Raw genomic sequence first — 22,339 nt, 5'->3', positions numbered from 1 at the left:
TTTTCAAAATCTTGAGAGTTGCCTGAAAGAATTAATTAAAGTTAACCATAACTGTGGGTCTCATTTTAGATTTAAATTAATTGTTTGACTAAAATACAGCATTTTAAGTTAGGGTCTGATTAGTTTGTTATCTGCCTTATACTTACAGGAACATGATGAATTGTGTTTGGCTGGAGTCGCCCAGATGTCCATAAGAATGGGAGATATACGTCGAGGGGTTAACCAAGCCCTCAAGCATCCCAGCAGGGTCCTTAAAAGAGACTGTGGGGCCATTTTAGAGAATATGAAGGTATGCTTTTCTATGCTTAAATATTCATGTGGTCTTATAGATAATAAATTTAGTATTTTAATAATCTCATATCCTTTCAGCAATTTTCAGAAGCAGCCCAACTATATGAGAAAGGTCTCTACTATGACAAAGCAGCATCTGTTTACATACGCTGTAAGAACTGGTAAGAATTTGCTGAAATTTGTTCTGAGCAGATATGGAAAGGAATGTGTCCCAGTGGCCTCCCCACCTGTTTCCTTGCTGCTGCTCCTACCTGTACATCCTGTTCATCCTACCTGGGTCTTCCCTCCATCTTCTTTTTCTTTGTTTCTATATGAGTTCATATTAACAATTCATTTTTCAAAGAACAGAACATTCTATTGATTAGGTATGGGGAAATCTCTGATCAGATAAGTTACTATAAAAAAGAAAAGCCCTATTGCCCCAATGCCGTTTTCCCACCAGGATGGCCTATGAAAGAAAGAGGTGGTCGAGAGAAAAAGCAATTAAATCTTTTACCTATAGAAGTCAAGATTTTTAAAAGATGATAACTTTTTTGAATCCGAAAACTAGCATTTGATTGTAAGAAACTACTTTTAGAATGAATATAGTGATGATACTTTTCTCCTAAACCTTTCTAGGACAAAAGTCGGTGAGCTTCTGCCTCATGTTTCTTCCCCAAAGATTTACTTGCAATATGCCAAAGCGAAAGAAGCAGATGGAAGGTTTGTACAATTTCTCAAATTTACATGAATTTAAGGTAACGTTTTATAAATTAACATTGATATTTGCAACCCTCTAAGAAAGGCAAAGCAGAGAAACAGCCTGGCCTGAAGTGCTAGACTGTTAAATTTTTCTCATATTTTATGTTCCTCAATTGATTCTTCATGTATTCAGATACAGAGTATTATCTCTTTTTATTTGAGTGTTAAATACTAGAAGTTGAAATTTTGATATAATATGGCATGAAAATGAAGTTAGTAATAGTCATTTTTTTAAGGAGGATAACTTACTGATGCAGAGGGGGAAAGTGAAGAAACATGAAGTCCACACCTGTGGTTGCACTTTTAAGCTTCAAAACAGTATTAAAATATAGCAATTGAAAGTTAATATCCTAAGTACACAAATTTCTCCTGCAGCTTAATACAAGAAACTGAAAGATGCTAGGAGAAAAAAGATAAGGAGACGCAGAGGAGGAAATATAATTATGAAATTGAATTTCATGAAAATATGAAAAATCTCTACCTTATTAATAGTAATTAAGTTAAAGCAACAGTGTATCATTTTAACCTATCATATTGGGAAAGATTATATATTAAATCAATAACCATACTATCCAAATGCACCTTTTATACCTGACTAATGGGAGTGTGAACTTCTAAAGCCTTTAGAAAGTTATGCGGCAATATATATTGAGACATTTAAAGGTTAGTACACTCTGCCTTTAGAAAAGTAACCTTAGGAAATAGAGATATACACTAAACAAATGTCTTAAAATGAGAGAGTTGGAGAGCTAATGTACTGAAGAGAAGTTGAGCGCCATCTAGAGGTCAACACAGAGATTTTTCTATGTCGCTGTTAAGCTTTGTAACTGAAAAATTATTTTTTTCTAAAATAAGCCTATATTAATATTGTAATATTTCAACTTCAGTAAAAGAGAAAAATGTCCCAAACATTTATTGACAGCTTTTCCCTAAATGTGACAGTGTGAGGAAAGTTTGTCTGAACTAAGTATTTCTTATAGATACAAAGAAGCTGTGGTGGCTTATGAGAATGCGAAACAATGGAACAGTGTCATCCGAATCTATCTGGATCACCTCAACAATCCTGAAAAGGCTGTCAGTATCGTCAGAGAGACCCAGTCTCTGGATGGAGCCAAAATGGTAGCCAGGTAACATAAGGCATGAATATTTTTGGATTTCCAAAAACTAGCCTTAAAAGAAAGCCCCTGCTTCCCTTTAGCAAACAAATTCAGATAGAATATTTATTCTTTTCTATTTTTTTAGGTCTAAGTTTAAATTCAAAGTCTGTTTGTTGTGGTCAGTGTATGAGAGGATATGTTTCAAATATAAGCATATAGAATAGAACTACAGCTCACCTCGTCCATTTTTACTGTTAAATGGCTTCTCATGGTTGAAATATATTTTATTTTGTAAATGACAAACTTATTTGACATGAGTCAAGCTAATTTAGTCCTTTGTTTTAGGTTTTTCCTACAATTAGGTGACTACGGGTCTGCCATCCAGTTTCTTGTTATGTCCAAGTGTAATAATGAAGCTTTCACACTGGCTCAGCAACACAACAAAATGGAAATATATGCAGACATTATTGGTAAATATCATAGTTTACCCTAATTTCTCATAAAGATTTTTAGCATGGATACACTTTGATTCTTATAATCTAATATCAGGTTGGTGTACCCACAAGCACATGCACATCCACCATTTTTACATAGATACACACAAATATCTATGTTACTTCTTAGATTTCCAGATCCCTACTATCACCTTAAAAAGTGATATGGAGTTATAAGACCATTTTTAAAACTTAAGGATTTGGGGGTAACTTCTAAAAGGAGAGAAGCCAGATTTCCCAAATCCTGCTATGGATCAGCCAGTGGTAAAGCAAGGTTCCCAAATGAAGGCAATATAAATGTAGAATGAGTTTTGAAAAAGTAAATGGTTTCATAAGTTTTAAAAATTGAGTTATAAATTTAAAAAATATGATTACTTTGATGAAGAGTGATATACAAAAGATGTAGTTTCTAAAGATTTTGAAAGTTCAAAAGAGAATTTTATATTCTGAGAAGACCTGCTTATAGGTTTTTCTTCCAATGTTTGCAATTATTCTTAGAAACTACTGAAATAATTTTCACATTTCATTTTATGGACCATATATAACATTATGTTGTTTGGCTTTGGGCTTTTTTTGTTGGGTGTTTTTTTTTTTGGTGGTAAAAATGTACGTAACATAAATTTACCATTTTAACCATTTTTAAGTATTGCATTAAGTACATTCACATTGTTGTGCAACCATTGCCACTGTCCATCTCCAGAACTTTCTCCTCCTAAACTAAAACTCTGTATCCATTAAACAGTAACTCCCCACTCCCTTCTCCCACGAGCCCCTGGTAACCACTGTTCTACTTTCTCTAATCTATAAAATTAGACTGTTCATGCACCTCATGTAAGTGGAATCATAAAATATTTGTCCTTTTGTATTACTTTGTTTTTTAAAATTTACAAAATGACCATACAAATTGATGATAGGATTCATGAGAAAATGTTTAAATCTTCAAGGAAGAAATAGGTAAAAGCATCTTCTGATATCTTAGGAAGTCATTCAGATAATTGGAGAAAATAAGAGTTATTGAAAAGAAGAAAATACAGGTAAAAGCAACATTAGAATTATTGCTTAACTTGGCAGGTGACATTTCTGTTCTAACATTAAAAATTACCATTGCACTAAATTACGTAAGTTTTTCTAATTTCATAAGGATGTCACTTATGCTGTATCTCATGTGACACACACACACACCCCTCCCACTCCCCAAAGCAACATACACACTTTTCTCCACCTTTCTTTATCCCCTTCAACATACACACTTTTCTCCACCTTTCTTTATCCCCTTCAACATACACACTTTTCTCCACCTTTCTTTATCCCCTTGTCTTATAAGCTCCAGATGTGCCTTGTGCTGGAGGCACAAGCATCCTGCTGGGTCTCCAACTCCTATAGGTAAATGTAAACAATGAATTAAAACTCCAGCAGCTCTCTTCCTCTGTGCTTAATATATTTAAGCCTCAAACAAAAAGAATAATGGTAATTTTCTTTAAATAGCATCTTGAATATCATCTTCCTTACTTAGCTGACAAATGCACACAGACTGTTGTTTAAACCAAGCATTGCTGAGAAAGGGAGACAGGTTACGTTTGCATGATGGTATACTTTGCTTCTGATTGTTCTGAAGCTCTAGGCAAATCATGGTTGAGATTATGGTCATTGCTCCTGTTTCAGGAAATGAGATTGAGACTCTTAAAGAATGATAAGTTGCTCGGGGCAATGTCAGACTGTAACCCAGGTTCTCACAGAGCCCCATCATTTCCTCTCCTGATTCCTGTTTAGTGAAAAAATGGAACACATTTGGTATGTGGGATAATCATAATGAATGTGTTTTGTTTAGTTAACAATAAAAGTAAACAAGTGTTGCTCCGATGTTTTACTCAGTGAACTTCTGTTGTAGGTTCTGAAAACACTACTAATGAAGACTATCAAAGCATTGCCTTATATTTTGAAGGAGAAAAAAGGCATTTTCAAGCTGGAAAATTCTTCTTGCTGTGTGGCCAATATTCACGAGTTAGTATTTGCCAAGAAAACATACATTGGACTCCACAGGAATGATTACAGGAAATAATTTAAAATATATTATGTTCCTGCAGACACCCAGATTTGAAAGCTCAGATTCAGCTCTAGAATCTGTCACAGCAGATCCCATTCTTCCTTCATAACGTCTCTCACGTCTTCTTTTCATTCTTGCTACCATCAACTTAATCCAAACCCAGGTCACCTCCCTTTAGATTATTGCAGTAGTTTCCTCCTATTTTCCCTGTTTTTAGTTTCTCCCCCTATCACTTATCCTTCCTGTTGTTCCCCAATGGTACTTTCAGTGCTAAAGAGCCCCTAAAGTAGGGTTATAGTATTCAAGGAAGGGACACAAATAAGGGAAGCTGTGGGGTAAAGCTGTGCTTATGTGTGACAGGACAGGGACTACTGGGTGACGCCTATTTTGTCTGAAGGAACAGCTGCTGCTCACCTCCACAAGATTGTTGCCAGTCAGGAGTTTGGGCCCTGATCATATGATTTTTAACAAAAAACAGAAGTCTGAGTCTCCCAGTTTTAAAATATGGGCAGATATTTGTAGAATACCTTGCTGGTCAGAGAAACATTTCCATGTGTGAATTTGCCTGCAGGCCATCAATTTGCCATTTCTCCCTCTTAGATACTAAATCCAAACTCCTTCCACATTTTGACCAACCAGCCTGAGCTTCTCAGTCTGGCATCCAGCTATTTCCATTAAAGAATCCTACATTCCCACTCACCTTTTCCCATCCTTGTTTTCTAACAAGATATTTCTCTGCCCTCTTCCCACTTACCACAGAATTTTAAGCTATTATAACCTTAAATTTCTTCATAGATGTGGTGGTATGATGCTCAGGAATTAGACAATTATGGTCTAAATGGTTCCTTATATTATCATCACATACACAGATCGCCCCATTAGATTGTACATAGTACAAAAAGATACCATATCATATCCCTCCTGGTCTTCTCCATAGGGTCTAGCACAGTCTCATATACATGGTAGCAAGTTGTCTGTAAATGTGTGTTGAATGAGTAAATGAATGAAAATAAGTCTTCCTACTGAAAGACGGCACATTTTTATTGTCATTTCATCAGAAATCAGAACTAGATTCTTCAGAGGGTTCACTGGATCCTTCCATTCTTTAATCTAAACTCATCTGTTAAGTATTTAAGATCCAGCACTGTACAAGCCCCTAGTTGAGCTGAAGATACTTTCACAAACTGTAATTTGTGTACATGAAAGCTTTGTTTTCCTCAATGTGAAAGCAGTCCAAAGATTTTTTTAAATTTATTTTATTGTTGAGAGTATTACAGATGTCCCCCATTTTCTCCCATTTACCTCCATCCACCCATCTCCCACCCCACCCCAGGTCTTCACCTGTCTATTGTCTGTGTCCATGAGTAGTCCAAAGATTTTTAATTGCTGTACAATTCTCATTTCAGGCACTTAAACACTTCCTAAAATGTCCAGGCTCGGAAGATAATGCAGCAATAGAAATGGCCATTGAAACTGTAAGTAAGCTCTATAATGAAACTTTCAAGTTTTTAAACTTTTTGAAGAAATTTCCAAACATATATAAAAGTAGACCAAACAGTATAACAAACTTTCATCTCATAGACCCATTATCTAATTTCAACAGCTATCAACACATGCCTGGTCTTATTTATTCCTACCCCCAAACTCTTTCCCTATGTTATTTTAAAGTAAATCACAGATGCTATTCTCTAGATGTTCATAGTCAGTTTAAGAAAGTTTTTATTGAAATATCCAAGAAGTATATTCTCTCTTTGTGTAAAAAAAGTAGTGTTTTGGTATAACAACTTTAAAAAGCTGTAGTTTTTAAGGATAGATTTTTATTACTGGCAACTCTACAAATGAATGAAGAAAGACTCTAAGCTTCTGTTTCAGGCACTTGACAATAGGACTTTTTACATATTTTTAAAACCCATTTTTTTAGATTTGTCCTTTCCCCCCACCTCCTTTTAGGTTTCAGATTTTGGGTTTATGAATTCACTGTTTCTTTCTCTTTCTAAACAGGTTGGTCAGGCCAAAGATGAACTACTAACGAGCCAACTGATAGATCACCTTATGGGGGAGAGCGATGGCATGCCCAAGGTACTGAGAGTGCTTTCTTCACTTGATCTTAAGTATCTTAGCTAGATTTTACTTCATCTGCCTTGTTTTTAGCTGTTACGGCTTTTGCATCATAGACTTACAAAATTTTCTCTCTGGATGAAGTCTCAGGTCATCTAGACAGACCTTGCACTTTGGAGGGAGGATACTGTGTACATTCTGTCTTTGAAATTAGCATTGCTACCTATGAAACAACCACAGCCCTCTAGATCACAACCCTTACCACCCACTATTTTTCTCAAATGTTATAGAGTTTTATTTATTCTAGACCTATGAAAAATGATTATTAGAACTATAAGTTAGCACTAACTCAAAATTAGTGTGCTTTATTCATATTTTTAAAATTATAGAAATAAAAATCATATTTAGCATAAAAGTAACTCACTAGAAATATAAAGTAGAAATAAACCATTAAGAACCTATTTTCGCCCGGCCGGGCGTGGCTCAGCGGTTAAGCATCGACCTGGGATCCAGGCGATCGGGGTTCAATTCCCGGTCAGGGCACATGCCCGGTTGCGGGCTTGATCAATGACTCTCTCCTCATTGATGTTTCTATTTCTCTCTCCCTCTCCTTTCCTCTCTCTGAAATCAATAAAGATATATTTAAAAAAAAAAAAAAGAACCTATTTTCAAAATGTGTGACTGTCTTGGAGTTTGTGCAGAAATCGGGCTTCTCTCAGTCCTGATGAGGACAGATTCATGTGTCTCTGAGAATGCCCCAACCTTTTCTTCCTTTCATTTTGGTGTCCAAGGGTATCAGCTTGTGAAAGAACTCAAGTCACAGATTTGGAGAGAAGGCACTAGAATGTCATACGTGGAGAGGATTGTAACAGTCCTGATCTCCAAATCCATTATCTGTTTCTAACAGACAAAGACCCTGAGACCCAGGGAGGCCAAGTTAACTTGCCAAAGGGCACAGGCCCTTAAACTGTTCTAAACTACCTCACCTTACAACCACTTATTACAATAATCAGGAGAACACCAAGTATGTGAAATTGTCTATAGTCAAGGAGAACAGGAATAGAAAATGCTCAAAGGCCAAAGAAAATTTTATAGGCCAGAGAAATTGATATAGGTGTAAATTTTTTTGCAGTTTTGCTAAATTGGTACATTATATAGGAGTACATTTCATTTTCGGCATGTGAGAGAGAGTTCAATGGAGCAGGTTAGGCACACAGACTGAAGCCAGATCACTGTGGCTGAATCCTAGCTCCGGAGAGGTCCTGTTGTGTTTCACTTTTTCATCAATGAAATCCTAACTGTGCCTTCCTCCCAGGCAGGGTATGTAGGTTTAAATGAGCTACTCTCTCTCAAGTACCTAGAATATTACCTGGCACATATTAAACTCTAAATAAATATTTGATCAACTAATTCTTTATTCATTAGGTTTTTAAAACAGTATCAACCCTCAGTTGCTGGGAAGTGAATGTGATTGTAACTGAAATGCAGGATTTTAGGTGTTTCTCCCCTTAGCTGATGATGAAAGTAATGTTTCTCTAATGGTTTGTATGTCAGGATGCCAAGTACCTGTTCCGCTTGTATATGGCCCTGAAACAATACCGAGAAGCTGCCCACACTGCCATTATCATCGCCAGGGAAGAGCAGTCTGCAGGTAGGTCCCAAACATTCATGTTTTTCTCCCCAAACAAGTAGTTCCCCAAACCGTCCTCCACCCAGGGATGAGGAGCCCCATTCTAATCAAGGCTTGCTTTGAACAAGACGACTAGGGGGGGTGACACCATTTTTAGTTGTCAGAGAAGTAAAATAATTCACCCTCACGGGATATTGAATAACTCCACTTGGCTTTCTCTTGTCACGTGCTGTTCCTCTGCTCCTTTGAGGCCTCACAGTTGCTGTCCCTGGACAAATTCTCTAAACTTCCAGCCCACAGCAGCCCCCTGCACTCGCCCAACACTGTCTTTCCACCCCATGTATTTGACCTTAACAACATAAAAGATGTTAGAAGATGTAAGATGCGGTATTCTCGTTGACCAGGTTCTCTATAATACGCAGGGACTATTGATAGAATCTCCCACTTATATGCTCTGTAAATACTTATCAAAATAAGTCAGAGAATTAGTCTGATATCTTTACTAATGTTTGTGAGCTGCTTCTTTTAGAGTTCATAAATGTGGACACAGTGTTGGAAAGTCTGGAATTAAATAAGTGATAAATCAGCTTATGTTTAACACCTACTTCTGTCAGACACATTGCTAGGAGCTCCGGATTCAAAGAAATGTACCACAGTCCCACCCTCAAGGATTCATGATTTCATAGGACAGAAAGTTGTTACACAGAGCGATGGTGCCAGAATAGAAAGAAACCTTGAAAGGTTGGGGGTGGGGAAAGTTTGAGGATGGAGATGAAAGAAAGCAACAAAAACTTCAGCTGAATTTTGAAAGACCGAGATGGCAGGAGATGAGGGGAAAGGGGTGTGTGGGGAGAGTAACCACGTGCAAACACACATGCTGAAGGAGTGAGGGACACTGCAGCATTGACCGGGACTGCACGGGAGGGGAGGGCAGAGACAAGGTCAGAAAGGCAGGCAGAGGCCAGTCCTGAAGCTTCAGTCCCCTGCTGAGGAATTTACAGGGTGTGACCTTGAGGTTTTGGGGCATGGGGTGAGGCTTGAGACTTTTACAAGAACACTGACATCGGAATGGAGGCAGATGGCACTCAGAGAGATGACAGGAAGCATTGCCAGGGGCCCAAGAAGAAAGGCTGAATTTGGGAGACTTAGAAGGTACACTCAGAACTTGATGCCCCGCTGGACTTTGGGGCCAGGTGGGTGCCCTGAGGAAAAGTGAGACATCTGTGGTGACACCACCATTTTCTTCCTGAGGGACTGGCTGGATGTTAGTATCATCAGTTACAATAGGAAAAACTACCAAGTTACTTTATATAAGAAATTATTGGGATATCGCTAACAACACGATTAAGCCATTTGTAAAATGAAGGCCCATAGGAAGTCCTCAGAATTCATCCTTTGCAATAATGTCATTTTACCACCTTTTTTTTCAAGGAAACTATCGGAATGCACATGATGTTCTCTTCAGTATGTACGCAGAACTTAAATCCCAGAAAATCAAAATCCCCTCAGAGATGGCCACCAACCTCATGATTCTGCACAGTTATATACTAGTCAAGGTGAGGCTCTTTGAGTGACTTGGGATATAACCTGCCAGGTGCATTTATCACCTACAGGGATTTCCTCTGGGCACCTCTTCATTGGATTAATTTCCTCAATCTCTATATTTTAAGTGAAAAAGGCAAGATACAGAATAATTATACAGTATCCTGCCTTTTGTGTACAAAAATGCAAAAAATAAGAATGAAATTAGAAATAAATTTAAAAACAAACAAAACTAACAAAAGTAGTTTCCTAAAGGAAACAAGGCAAGGTGCAGAGGAGGTGGGCCAACAAACCCCAATCAAGGTGGAGGGGATAAGAGGGAGAGCAGGTTTCTCTGTGTATATCATTTTGATTTTGAAGCATATAAATATGTTACGTGGTCAAAAAAAAAAAAAAAATTTACTGAAAACATTTTTTGTTTAACCAGAGCTTGCTAGTTTATTAATTCTAAGCTAATGGATTTTATACAATTCCACCAATTTTTTTGTAAAAAAAAAAATTTATTAAGGTATAATTGACGTAACATTATATTGTTTCGGGTGTACGCCATAATGATTCATTATTTGCACACATTGTGAAATGATCACCACAGTAGGTCTAGTTACCATCCATCACCATACAAAGTTAACTTTTAGGATTTACTTTCTTGGCAACTTTCAAGTATGCTTTACATTATTACCTATAGTCATCATGCTATACAGACTCCAACTTACCTATTTTTCCAAATTTTCACTTATGTCAAAGTACATCTTCCCATATTAATGCTAAATTGGTTTTCAGGCCAGTACATATGAGCTTATTTAACTTTGAAGGGCCCCAGCATAGAGTAGTCATATAACGAATGATTTGGATCCTAATTATCATCTCTTAGAGCACCATCAGTAGACCTTCCTACAGTGCTGAAGTGTTCCGGCTCCGTGCTGCCCAGTGTTGCGGCCACTAGCCTTGCTACGGAGCACTTGGACCACAGCTAGTGTAACTGATAAATTTTTTTACTTTATATAATTTTAGTATTTAAATTGAAATAGCCACATGTGGCTAATATTAGACATCAAAGATCTATAACACCGATTATAAGGGGAAAATCTGAATTCCAACTGGCAACCCCCAGGAGTACATTTCCCTTCAGAGCAATAGGAGGACCCGTCTGTCATACAGAAAAGAGTAGAAAGGGGAGGGAGGTCTTTGTCAGCTCCAGATAGGCGTGGTGGTGCCAATATCCTAGGGGCACAGAATCCAGCGAAATGGGAGTCTTTAGAGGTCGAGGGGGAAGGGTAGAAACAAGTTAGTAGAAGATAAGAAGCACAAAAACAGGGATTCCTATAGGAACCCTCCAAGACCAGGGCTCTACCACAACCATGGGGATGGTTAAGTCTTTTTCTTTTCCTCTGGCCCCAAGAGCTGGCCTGTCACTTCCATCAGGCCAGTCACCTTCCCAGTAAAGGGCACCCTTGTGACTTTTCCCTCTGCTTTAATCTCTATGCAAGCACCAAACACTTTCACGGTTAGCTAGGATTTTTAACTGCTTGTGGTATTAAAAGCGAAACTAACAGACCCTATTAAGAAAGAACAAATTGATGCAAAAATGTCACTGACACCTTTGACCCAAGGGACTGAAGAGTCGTCCACATTTCAGGGAAAATCGAGACTCAGCTTTGGCAGATGCTTCCTCCCAGAGTGGGGTCAGGGAGTTTGGCTGAAGGACAGCCTGGGACCTTTGGGTGTGGACAGCTGAGCTGGTCAGTCGGAGGCCCACAGAGTTAGCGGGGGGAGGGCAGCCAGGGTTCCCTTCCCTGCTTTAGATTCAGTGAATGTTTATAATGACATTGCAGTGCTCAGTAAATTATACACCGTTCGCTCATACTGATGCCCGAGTCACTCTATACTCACCCTGCACAACTGACCAAACATCATCAGTTCTGCCTTCCAGTCTGTCCACTGTTCTCCATCTCCATCCCCACTGCCATCTTTGTGGGTAACCTCTCATCCGATGACTGCAGTGACGTCAGGGCCTGGCCCTGTCAATTCTCCGGCTTCATCTCATCCTAAGTGTACCCCTGTGTACCTTGCATCACAGACCCTGCTTGTACTTACCTTAGTCTCGGGCCCCTCCGGCCATCGTTGCCTTTTGCCTTACAACGGGCAGTGCCCTCCTCCTTTGACAGCTCATCCTCTCTCTTTCTGCATCACTAACATAGCTTCCAGGCTTCACAACAACGTGAGAAAGCTGGTATTATCAAGTCAAGTGGCCTAGCACAAAGTGTAAAGTAGGGGTGAGGCTGGTGAGACCGTGGTGCCGGCAGCCACTGCTGGAAAGAGCAGAAGTCCCAGTGGCATCAGCCAAGTCTGCAAGGATCTCATGGCCCTATTCAGGGTCACAATCAAGCAGCTGTTTATTTGGAGGAATAAAGCAGGGATTAGGGCTAATCAACATCTCTAAGAAGAGTACAATTATGTCATTTATTTCAGATTCATGTTAAAAATGGAGATCATATGAAAGGGGCACGTTTGCTTATTCGGGTCGCCAACAACATTAGCAAATTTCCATCACGTAAGTACTGAGAAGAACCCGTTTTCCACATTCCTGCATTAGTGTAGAGCTGTACAACCTCTACTCACTACCTGCCAGCCACTGCTCTCTATACATAGTAACCCATTAATCCTCACGACCACCCCACGAAGCAATGTAACAGGTTGATAATTCACTAAGACTCACACAGCTCAGCATACAGTAGTGCCAAAGGCTGAGATTTATCACAGCGAAAGATGCAAAGGGAAAAGGTGCATGGCTGCAGTTGGAGAACAGGTGCCAGCTTCCAGGAGCCCCTCCAGGTGTAGTCCCACAGGCCACTTAACTCCTCCGGGAGTGAGCTGTGTGACAGGTGTCTACCAGCAGTGCTCATGACGCAGTCCCCGGGGCTGTACTGGGGCTGGTCACACAGGTGACCCTGCTTAGCACGTACCAAATTCCCAGACTCCCAGAATGTGGGTGTTGAGCATAAATACACCGTTTGCACTACGAACTCAGGCACAGTGAGCCATGCTTACCAGTTATGGAAACGGCAGGAACTCCTCCAAAATCCAAGTTCCCAGATGCCAGCCAGGGACCAGCTTTTCAAGCAGGTCTTTCCCACAACAGCAATCTCAAGACTGCACACAAGGGTGCTGTTTTATTTTCCCCATTTTGCAGATAAGCAAGCCGGGGCAACAGAAGTGAAGTAACACGTGCCCCAAATCACTGTCAGTCAAATGAGTCTAGGCCTTCACCTCTGAGGAAAGGCCCATTCTAAAAACGTGTCATTACAATGCTCTTCAGCGAAGAGATCCTGCCACATTCTATGACAAGGGTCACCTAACTTTCTGTACAGGGTCAGATGTCAAATGTTTGGGGCTTTGTGGGTCATATGATGTATCACAACTATCCAACTCTGCTGTTTTGGCTTCAAACATACGTAAACAAATGAGTATGTGTTCCAACAGAACTTTATTTTGGGGGGACACTGAAATTTGAACCTCATATTTTTCATAAAATGTTTTACACAAAATGTTTTGATTTTCACAAAATATTTTTTTTCAACCACTTAAAAATGGGAAAGCCATTCTTAGCTCATGGGCAATACAAAAATAGAGGGCCACATTTGGCCCACAGGTCATAATTCACCAACACCTCTTCTCTAAATGTATCCTTTTTTGTTTCATGAAAAAGACTTAAACATAGTTGTGTAGCACGCTGGCAAAGGGTGCAGTAGGACAGGCACTTGCAACTGCTGGCAGGATGGATACTGGTATGGCCTTTCTAGAAAGTAGTTTGGCAATTAGTGCTAAGAGTATTTTTTAAAAGGTCATGTTCTTTGAGCCAGTAATTCAGCACATGGGTATCTGTCCTGAAGAAACAAATACATGCAGAGAGGTTAGTATATAAAATGATTGACCTCTCTTACATCTATCAGCAGTCCTGTCAAATGCAAAAGTGTATGTCAGAGGTGTGGAAAGATACGCAGGGGAGTGCAGGCCCTGGCATTACAAGGCAAAACATGGCAAAGTCAGGGGAAAGACATTCTGATGAGCCTTAAATGCTCCTCATTAAACAGAAAAGCAAATTTAGAGAGGTGACCCTGTCTTCCTCCCGCAGGGACGGAGGCAGGCCAGTAGAGGCACTGTGCTTTCTTCTCCCGTTTGTATTGCAGATATTGTGCCCATTCTGACATCTACTGTCATTGAGTGTCACCGAGCAGGCCTAAAGAACTCGGCTTTCAGCTTCGCAGCTATGTTGATGAGACCTGAATACCGCAACAAAATAGATGCCAAGTACAAGAAGAAGATTGAGGCCATGGTCAGGTACGCAGTAACAGCTGTTTCCGCTGTCTAATCACGTCACAAACATTTTTCAGGATGTAGCTGCTCATGTGCAGGCTCAGTAGAAAGTGGATGGGGTGGCAGTTAGGACTGTGTGCAGCTACCAGCAGCAGAAAACCCAACATGGCTTGAATAAGTCAGGATTTATTTGACTCACAGACAAGGTGGTGTAGTCCAGGGCTGGTGCCGTTGGGTCCAATGCCACTGACGACAGAGCGCTCTGTCTCCCAGCTCTGCCATCCGGAGCACAGAACACATCCTTGTGTTTGCATAGTCTGGCTGTCCGCCACAACTGAACATCACATTCCCACTCAAGGCAGGAAAAAAGGGAAATTACAAGATGGAAAGGCTTTGCCTTTTAGAAAGGACCCACCCCCCAGGAACCATTTACATCTCACTGGCCAGCACTGCCACTGGGCTGCCTCTAGTTGCAAAGCGTACTGCTGAGTGAAAACGAAGTCTGGCTGGCAATGAAGACTGGCTGTTACGGAGACAGCAAACAGTGTCTGCCACAGAGGGACAAACAGTGAGTATTTCTCGGTGTAAGAAACTTGATCATTACACAGTCTATTGCCAGAGAGAGTTCATTTCCACACCCTGTGTAGGTCCCAAGGCACAGAAGGCATGTCCTCACTTCACAAAGCAGTGAGTGGCCTGGTTTCCCAAAGGAAAACTAGGAAAAAGCACTAACGTTTAAAGAAGGAAAAATTAATTGCAGTCGTACAGTGATTCCATACTACCACTTGTTGAAAGTAGTGATGACATTTGGGGTTCCTGTTAGATCCCTTATGACCAGGGACCCAAGTGTACCTCAGCCAAGGGAGACGGCTGCACCAGAAATGGCAAATGGAAGTAACCCCACTTTGTTGTTGGGCTTGGGGCTGACCCTCATGGCAGAGAACTCTTAAGCTGCACAGGGCTACACGAACCCTCCCCTTTAAAAGGCTAATAAGCACTAAGTGTCTTCAGACCAAATCAGACTGATCCAACATACCTGCCGGCACGGAGCAAGGTGGGAGATCATGCTAGAGCACATCTACCCCAACAGCCTGGCACCCTCTGTCCTAGGCACTAGCTTGGAGGAGATGCTCATTATTCCTCCCCCACACAAGAGGGCTCTGTAGCTAGGAGGTCTAATATGGTGCCTGGTAGTCACATGTCACTATTTAAATTTAAATTTAATTTAAAATTTAGTTCCTCACACTACCCATATTTCAAGAGCTCAGATGTGTCATGTGGCTCACGGCTTGGCAACCATGTTGGGCACCACAGAAGTAGAACATTGCCATTGTCACAGTTCCATTGGACAGAAGGGAGAGACAGAGGAGACAGCAAGCTCACCACCCCCGTGACACAGGAAGAGAGGACAGCAAGACCCACCCATGCTCGCTGCCATTTAATGTTCCCTGAACTCCACCTCCCCCACATGGCCCATGTAATGCTATAGCCCAACCACTCCCAATTCCTCTCCTCCTCCCTGGGCTGGAGAGTAGGCCAATGGCGAGCTTCTCTAGTCTCAGAGTTTATGAAGTAGGTGTGTTTCACGTTTCTAGTTTTCCAAATATGCCTTTTCTCTGCTATCCATGTTACATGGAAAATGAAATGTTTTTAAATGACATGTGACTCTTCCTCACAGGAGACCCGATACATCCGAGACAGAAGAGGCCACAACCCCGTGTCCATTCTGTAAATTTCTCCTCCCGGAATGGGAACTCCTCTGTCCTGGGTGTAAAAACAATATCCCATACTGCATTGCAACAGTAAGCTGCTTTCTAATAATTTCCCTTTCTTTGTATATCTATTTTATAACCCATCTGAATATGTGATGTGTGTCAGGATTTTTTTCACTTCTGAAATTTCAACCCCTCAAATTTCTTGCAACTTTTAGCATATAATTTTATGGTCAATGAAGCTGAAAGTTAATAGTTTAAGTGAATATCTAGAAGGCACTGTGGGGCAGTGTGGCAGCGCTAGGGGATCAGAGGTCCTGAGCTTAACTCCTTTTTCTGCCACTTACTGGCTATGTAACCTGCTGCAATTTGCTTTGCCTTGCAATTTAGATAATGACTTCTCAGAATTGAAGACTATTCTTTTTTACATGAATCTGACAAAGTCTGGCTTTAGTCCTTTGGATGCTATCTCTTTCTAGTCAATTACCACCTATGTGTACTATTAATAATTTCCTAATTTAGAGGGCTAGCTTTTAACTGCAATCCAATTATTACAATTGAATTACAGTGGGAATTTCAAAATTAAAGGTGAATGTTACTCTTAAATGTATTGTTTCCAGGGTCGACATATGCTGAAAGACGATTGGACAGTGTGTCCACATTGCAACTTCCCTGCGCTGTACTCAGAACTTAAGATGTAAGTGTGACTCGTTTCACTAGGTCACGTGTTTATCCAGAATAGGCCTGTCATCCATTCACTCTGGATCTGAAATTGCATTTGTTCGTGTTCCTAAAGATGCAAATTGTCTTCTTAGAACTTTTGAAACATTATCCTTAAAGGGGATCTTGCCTGAGACTGAATATTCCTAAATTTTTTTTAATATTCCTAACTCTTAAATTACATGATGAACATGTACTAAGAGATGTAGATAGGAATAGTTGTTTTTCACATTAGAAGGAAAACCCAAAGGAAAAGAAATATATTTATTCTGCCTTTCCGTCCCCAAACAGCATGTTAAACACTGAAAGCACATGTCCTATGTGTTCAGAAAGGTTAAATGTTGCTCAGCTGAAGAAATTCTCAGACTGCATCCAGTACCTGCGAACAGAGGTGGAGCAGTGAGTGGATCATGCAGGTAAGTGCCAGACATCCACTCGCCTTCCCAGGACACCCAAGTCCACAGTGCACAGCTTCACAGTTTGTATTTGCATTGGCTCCTTTTTGTGACTCATGTCATTTGTCAGATTTGAGCAATACAACAAAACCTTTGATTACTTTTCTTAATACTAAAGTGCAGGCTCTACAGTGTCCACAATGACAAAGATTGTTTGGCTAAGCAGCATCGTGGATTCCAGCTGGACCATGTTGTATCACTAAATATTTGGTAAAATTCACCAGTGAAGCCATCTGGTCCTGGACTTTGTCAGGAGGTTTTGATTACTCATTCAATCTCTTTACTACTAACTGATCTATTCACATTTTTTATTTCTTCATGATTCAGGCTTGGTAGGTTGTATGTTTCTAAGAATTCATTTCTTCAGGTTGTCCAGTTTGTTGTAATAGTTCACAGTAATCTCATGGTCTTTTGCATTTCTGTGGTATCAGTTGTAATATCTCTTTTTTCACTTCTCATTTTGAGCCCTCTTTTTCTTGGTGAGTCTGGCCAAAGGTTTGTCTGTTTTGTTTTGAAAAAAGCAGCTCTTGGTTTCATTGATTTTTTTTTTTAGTCTCTCATTTATTTCTGCTCTGATCATTATTTCCTTCCACTACCTTTGGACTTAGCTTTTTTCTAGTTCCTTGAGGGGTAAAGTTGGGTTGTTTGAGATCTTGTTTCTCAATGTAGGCTTTTCTCCCTTTAGAACTGCTTTTGCTGCGTACCCTAAGTTTTGGTATATTGTAGTTCCATTTTCATTTGTCTCAAGGTATTTTTGCTAATTGTTTTCTGGCTGTTTTGGTTTTGTAATTCCTTTGTACCTTTCTTCTCTTGCTCTCTCCTTTTGTGATCTGATTTTCTGTAGTGGCAGCCTTAAATACCTTTCTCTTTCTCTTTTGTGTCATCTACTGTAGGTTTTTGCTTTGTAGATACCATAAGGCTTACATGAAACATCGTATAAGTCTATTTTAAGTTAGTAAGAACTTAAGTTCAAATGCATTCTAAAGCTCTACATTTTTACACTCTCCACCCACACACATTGTTTTTTTGGTTGTCACAATCTGCATCTTTTCTTTTTTCCCCCATCATTTATCTTCCCTACACCCTCTCCCACCTCCACCCCCACCCCCTGCAATCACCACAGTGTTGTCCGTGTACATGAGTTATTTCTCTTTTACAATTTGTATCTTTTCATCTTGTGGTGTATCTTTTAATAAATTATTGCAGTTATAGTTATTTTTACTACTTTCATCTTTTAACCTTCATAGGTTTATGTGATTAACCCACCACCATTACAACAGGTTATTATGAATTTATGTATTTACCTTTACCGCTGAGATTTACTCATGTTTTCCTGTTATTAATTAGTGCCCTTTCGTTTCAACTTAAAGAAGTCCTCTTAACATTTCTTGTAAGGCTGGTCTAGTGGTGGTGAACTCCTTTAGCTTTTCCTTGTATGGAAGACTCTCTTCCCCTTCAATTCCAAAGGACAGCTTTTCCAGGTATTCTTTGTTGACAGTTTTTTTTTTCTTTTGGCACTTTGAATATATCATGCTACTCTTCTGGCCTGCAAAGTTTCTGCTGAAAAGTCAGCTAGTAAGTCTTGTGTGTAATCTCTTATATTTAACAAGTTGGGTTTTTTGCTGCTTTTAAGACTCTCTCCTTGTCTTTAACATTTGGCAGTTTGTCTTGGTGTAGGCCTCTTCCTGGATCTGGATTGTCTGTTCCCTTCCCCAGGTTAGGCAAGTTTTCAGCCCCTTTCTCTTCATTCTCCTTTAGGACCTCTATAATGCAAATATTCGTCTGTTTGGTGTTATCCCCAAAGCCCTTTAAGCTATAATCATTCTTTTGCTGCTCTGATTGGATGAGTTCCACTGCCCTGTCTTAGTTTTCTAATCATTTCTCCTGCATCATCTAATCTGCTATTGAACCCCTCTATTGTATTTTTCAGTTCAGTTATTGTATTATTTAGCTCTGATTTGTTTGGTACTTTCTTATATTTTCTGTCTCTTTGTTGAAGTTCTCACTTTGCTCATGTACTGTTCTCTTGACCTTGGTTAGCATCTTATTACCATTAATTTGAACTTTTTTCCAGGTAAACCACTTAACATATCCCTGTATTTTTAATTTTCCTTCACTCTGTATTGCTGTCTGTGCATTAGATAAAAAAGCCACCTTTCCCAGTCTCAGAGTGCTCTGGTGTAGGCAGTGAACCTTATTCAGCCCTAGCTCCCGGTTCTCTCAGACCTTTGTGATTATCCAAGTAGCTTTCTTTGTTCTTGTGGCTCCCAGTAGTTGAGGGTATGCCAAGACTCAGCACCTAGATTCAGGCTGAGTGAAAGCTGGGTCCTCAGGCCACAGCTATTATGATAAGCACATAGGCCTCCTTCTGGAAAGATTAGGCATTTCTGTCTGCTGCCTGTGTGGAGCCCTAGGGGGATGGCAGGTCAAGAACACTTTCTCTAACAGTCCAGGGGGACCTGTGAAAGTAAGCCCTGCAGTTAAAGGGTGTCCCCTGGAAAGCAGCAGCAAAAACCAGGGCACCAAATTTGTACACAAGCTCCTTTCTGGGAGATACTGGAGACCATGCTCAGGGCAGAGGGAGATTATGAAGATAGGACCTGCCAGCCTCCAGTCTCGGGAGTATTGCAGTTGGCCCTAGATGTATGTTAAATTACAAGCCTGCTTCTTAGGCTGCACTTTTAAGATAAGCAAATAGGCTGCATTTCAGTCTGCTGCCTCTGTGGTGGCCCTAGGGTTGTAGCCACAGTGGGTTCATGCAGTCCCATTTAGGACTATTTCTTCGTTGTAGGTCTCGTGGATGTCGTCCTCTCTCTTAGGTGGAAATCTTAAAACTCAGGGTTTCAGCTGTGGGGTCCAAACCCTTCATTCCTCGAGGCAAAGCTGGGAATTGTGGGACTATTTGCCAGGTGTAGGGTTTAAGGCAAGATTCTGTCTCAGCCTCTCCTGCCCATTTCAATGTGGGCTTTTCTCATTCACCTGATGTGTAGGTGTCACTTGGCTAGATCCTGGATTTCTCTCAGAGGGAATTGTTCCATATATCGCTGTGGGTTTGCTGTGTCTGTGGAAGTAAGTAGTTCAGAAGCCTTCTAGCTGCCATCTGGAACCACAATCTATATAATTTTTGTGGGTCAAAAGTGGAAGCATGGTTTAGCTGAGTCTTCTGTTCAGGGTCTTACAAGGCTGCAGTTCGTTGGAGCTGCACTCTCACCTGAGACTCTGTCTTCATCCAACCCATTTGTTGGTAGAATTCTATTCTTTATGGTCAGAGGACTTGAGGCCTAAGCTCCCAGAGGCAGCCCTCAGTTTCTGATAAATGGTGCTCCCTACAACGTGGAACTGTGCTTATTCAAGTTCCACATAAGAGTCTCTTCCAAGCCTGTGAAGTTTACATGCAGATTTGGGGGCAGACTCCTTCACATTCAGTAGTTCTGCCACCCCAAACTGCTCTCTGACTCTCGAGCTCATAAGACTATGACGTCACTGTTTTAAGTTTAGCGATTCCATGGAGAATGGATTTGGCCTCAGGACACCTACATACTCTTGGTGCCTCCAGTTACTTATAAACTAAGGACAAAATATATTACCTGTAGGAGGATTAATTTGCAACTCTGCCACTTCCAAAAGTAGAACCTTGCTTGTGTTTTTAATAATCCTACATAGACTCTGGAGGTTGCACTTCATGAAAGTTGAGTCGTAGACCGTGGTATAAGAGCTGCTTGCAGATATGCTCAGTGCACAATTATGCACAACTTTCTGCAGAAGTCACTGTGAATATTTATTATACAGTGAGTATCGGTTGAAGCTATCGTCTATTCATGGACTCCTTTTAGACAAGGAAGCCTTCAGCTTTGCCCACACAGCTTTCGTCAGTTGTAAGGCCAAGACTGAAACACAATGCTTATCAGACTAAAGACATCCAGCTGGGGAATATAATTATCCTGCTCCACATTCCATAAAGGAGCAAAGTCTCTTCACTGTACTTGGCTTTATCACTAAAAGCAACCTGTTACTTGAGACCCTTCTAAAGGCATGTGGGGTGTTTTGGGTTTTTTTTGTGTTTTCTAGATATGTTCCTGAGAAGATAGCACTTTTCCATAGGAGGCTGTGTTTGTACCCCTGGTGAATTAGACATGGTCCTTCCTGGACACAGAAGAAAAAAACAAAGGTGTCGTTTCCAGGTCGCCCCTTTCCACTTCTGTAGAGTGACAACGCTAATGTGTAACACTGCTGTTTATTACACTTTGTATATTTCCTCTTCAAAGTCTTACATATTATATGCTCTGCACTGTTAATAGTAACCTCTGACATAACTGTAAATATTCACTCTTTTGATAACTTTTATATTTTGAAGTATGTCCTTTAAAATAAAATTGTTAACTAGGTATTTGTATGTTTCTCTGGATACTTGTCTGTTTCTCTGGATTTGGAGACAGGAAGGAAGGCAGCTTTGAAGCACATTGCACAGTACAGTACTGTAAAGTTTGAAATAAGAAGTTTACACAAATCAAGACTATTCAGTGGAATCAGTCCTTAAAAACACCCAAAATTGCTAAAATCAAATATTTGAAAGAATGAAACTATAAGCTTTATAACTGTATACAATCCTGAGTCATTACGCTATATACTATGGAATTCCTGTCACAAAATTAAATCATTTGATTTCCCCTGAAGACAGACATTATTCAGAATCTTCCCCAAGATGGTTAGAGCGTTCCTTCCCCATCACACACACCGCATGCAACACACTTTTTCCCTCATGCTTCCTTGCCCTCCAAGGCCAGTGTAACCAAAGTCTAAGCAGCTAACAAATGAGTAATATGGCCTAAGTTTGAATGTATCAGACAATATGACTTTACAATATGGCTACCAGCATCCTTAGAACGGCACAGGTACCTGCAAGCCTAGGGGACAATCCAAGTGCTGATACTGTCTCATAGCATCCAAGTATCCACATGCAAGATGCCTCCAGCTTTATGATGTCTTCTTCCTGCCCAAAGGCAGCTAGAGAATAGGCCAGAGGCCTTGGCCCTCTAAGTGATACAACACAAGTCATTATCAATAAACCCACCCATAGTCCGGTTTTCCTGTTACCCTATTCATTGTTCTGACTGCAAGGATGTCATAGTCCCTTTCCTGGGGAGCACAGAGCAAGTAGGCACACAGGACTTGCATATTCAAAAGCAGCAGAACTAGAATAAAATGCCTAAGAAACTCGTGCTCACTCCCACTGGGTAGGTG

At 40.4% G+C, this 22,339-nt stretch overlaps 1 protein-coding gene across 1 annotated transcript in view; it reads left to right on the top strand.

Annotated features, from left to right (window-relative positions):
* WDR19 (WD repeat domain 19) overlaps window positions 1–21,460 on the top strand; it is a 60,161-nt gene extending 38,701 nt beyond the window's left edge. Inside the window, exons 21-36 of the mRNA XM_087827818.1 lie at window positions 149–289; window positions 370–452; window positions 910–993; window positions 2,013–2,159; window positions 2,475–2,599; window positions 4,512–4,624; window positions 6,074–6,142; window positions 6,669–6,746; window positions 8,280–8,376; window positions 9,787–9,911; window positions 12,367–12,448; window positions 14,085–14,235; window positions 15,890–16,013; window positions 16,544–16,620; window positions 16,935–17,059; window positions 21,167–21,460. Of these exons, the coding sequence (XP_087683944.1) occupies window positions 149–289; window positions 370–452; window positions 910–993; window positions 2,013–2,159; window positions 2,475–2,599; window positions 4,512–4,624; window positions 6,074–6,142; window positions 6,669–6,746; window positions 8,280–8,376; window positions 9,787–9,911; window positions 12,367–12,448; window positions 14,085–14,235; window positions 15,890–16,013; window positions 16,544–16,620; window positions 16,935–17,046 (1,608 nt within the window). The 3' untranslated portion in view covers window positions 17,047–17,059; window positions 21,167–21,460. The remainder of the gene's footprint in view (window positions 1–148; window positions 290–369; window positions 453–909; window positions 994–2,012; window positions 2,160–2,474; window positions 2,600–4,511; window positions 4,625–6,073; window positions 6,143–6,668; window positions 6,747–8,279; window positions 8,377–9,786; window positions 9,912–12,366; window positions 12,449–14,084; window positions 14,236–15,889; window positions 16,014–16,543; window positions 16,621–16,934; window positions 17,060–21,166) is intronic.
* The last annotated feature ends 879 nt before the right edge of the window (window positions 21,461–22,339 follow it).

Source organism: Miniopterus natalensis, chromosome 1 (assembly GCF_054644295.1).
Source record: "Miniopterus natalensis isolate mMinNat1 chromosome 1, mMinNat1.hap1, whole genome shotgun sequence".
Lineage (NCBI taxonomy): Eukaryota > Metazoa > Chordata > Mammalia > Chiroptera > Miniopteridae > Miniopterus > Miniopterus natalensis.
The sequence above is the reverse complement of the archived record's forward strand: the minus strand, read 5'-3'. Positions and strand labels throughout refer to the sequence as shown.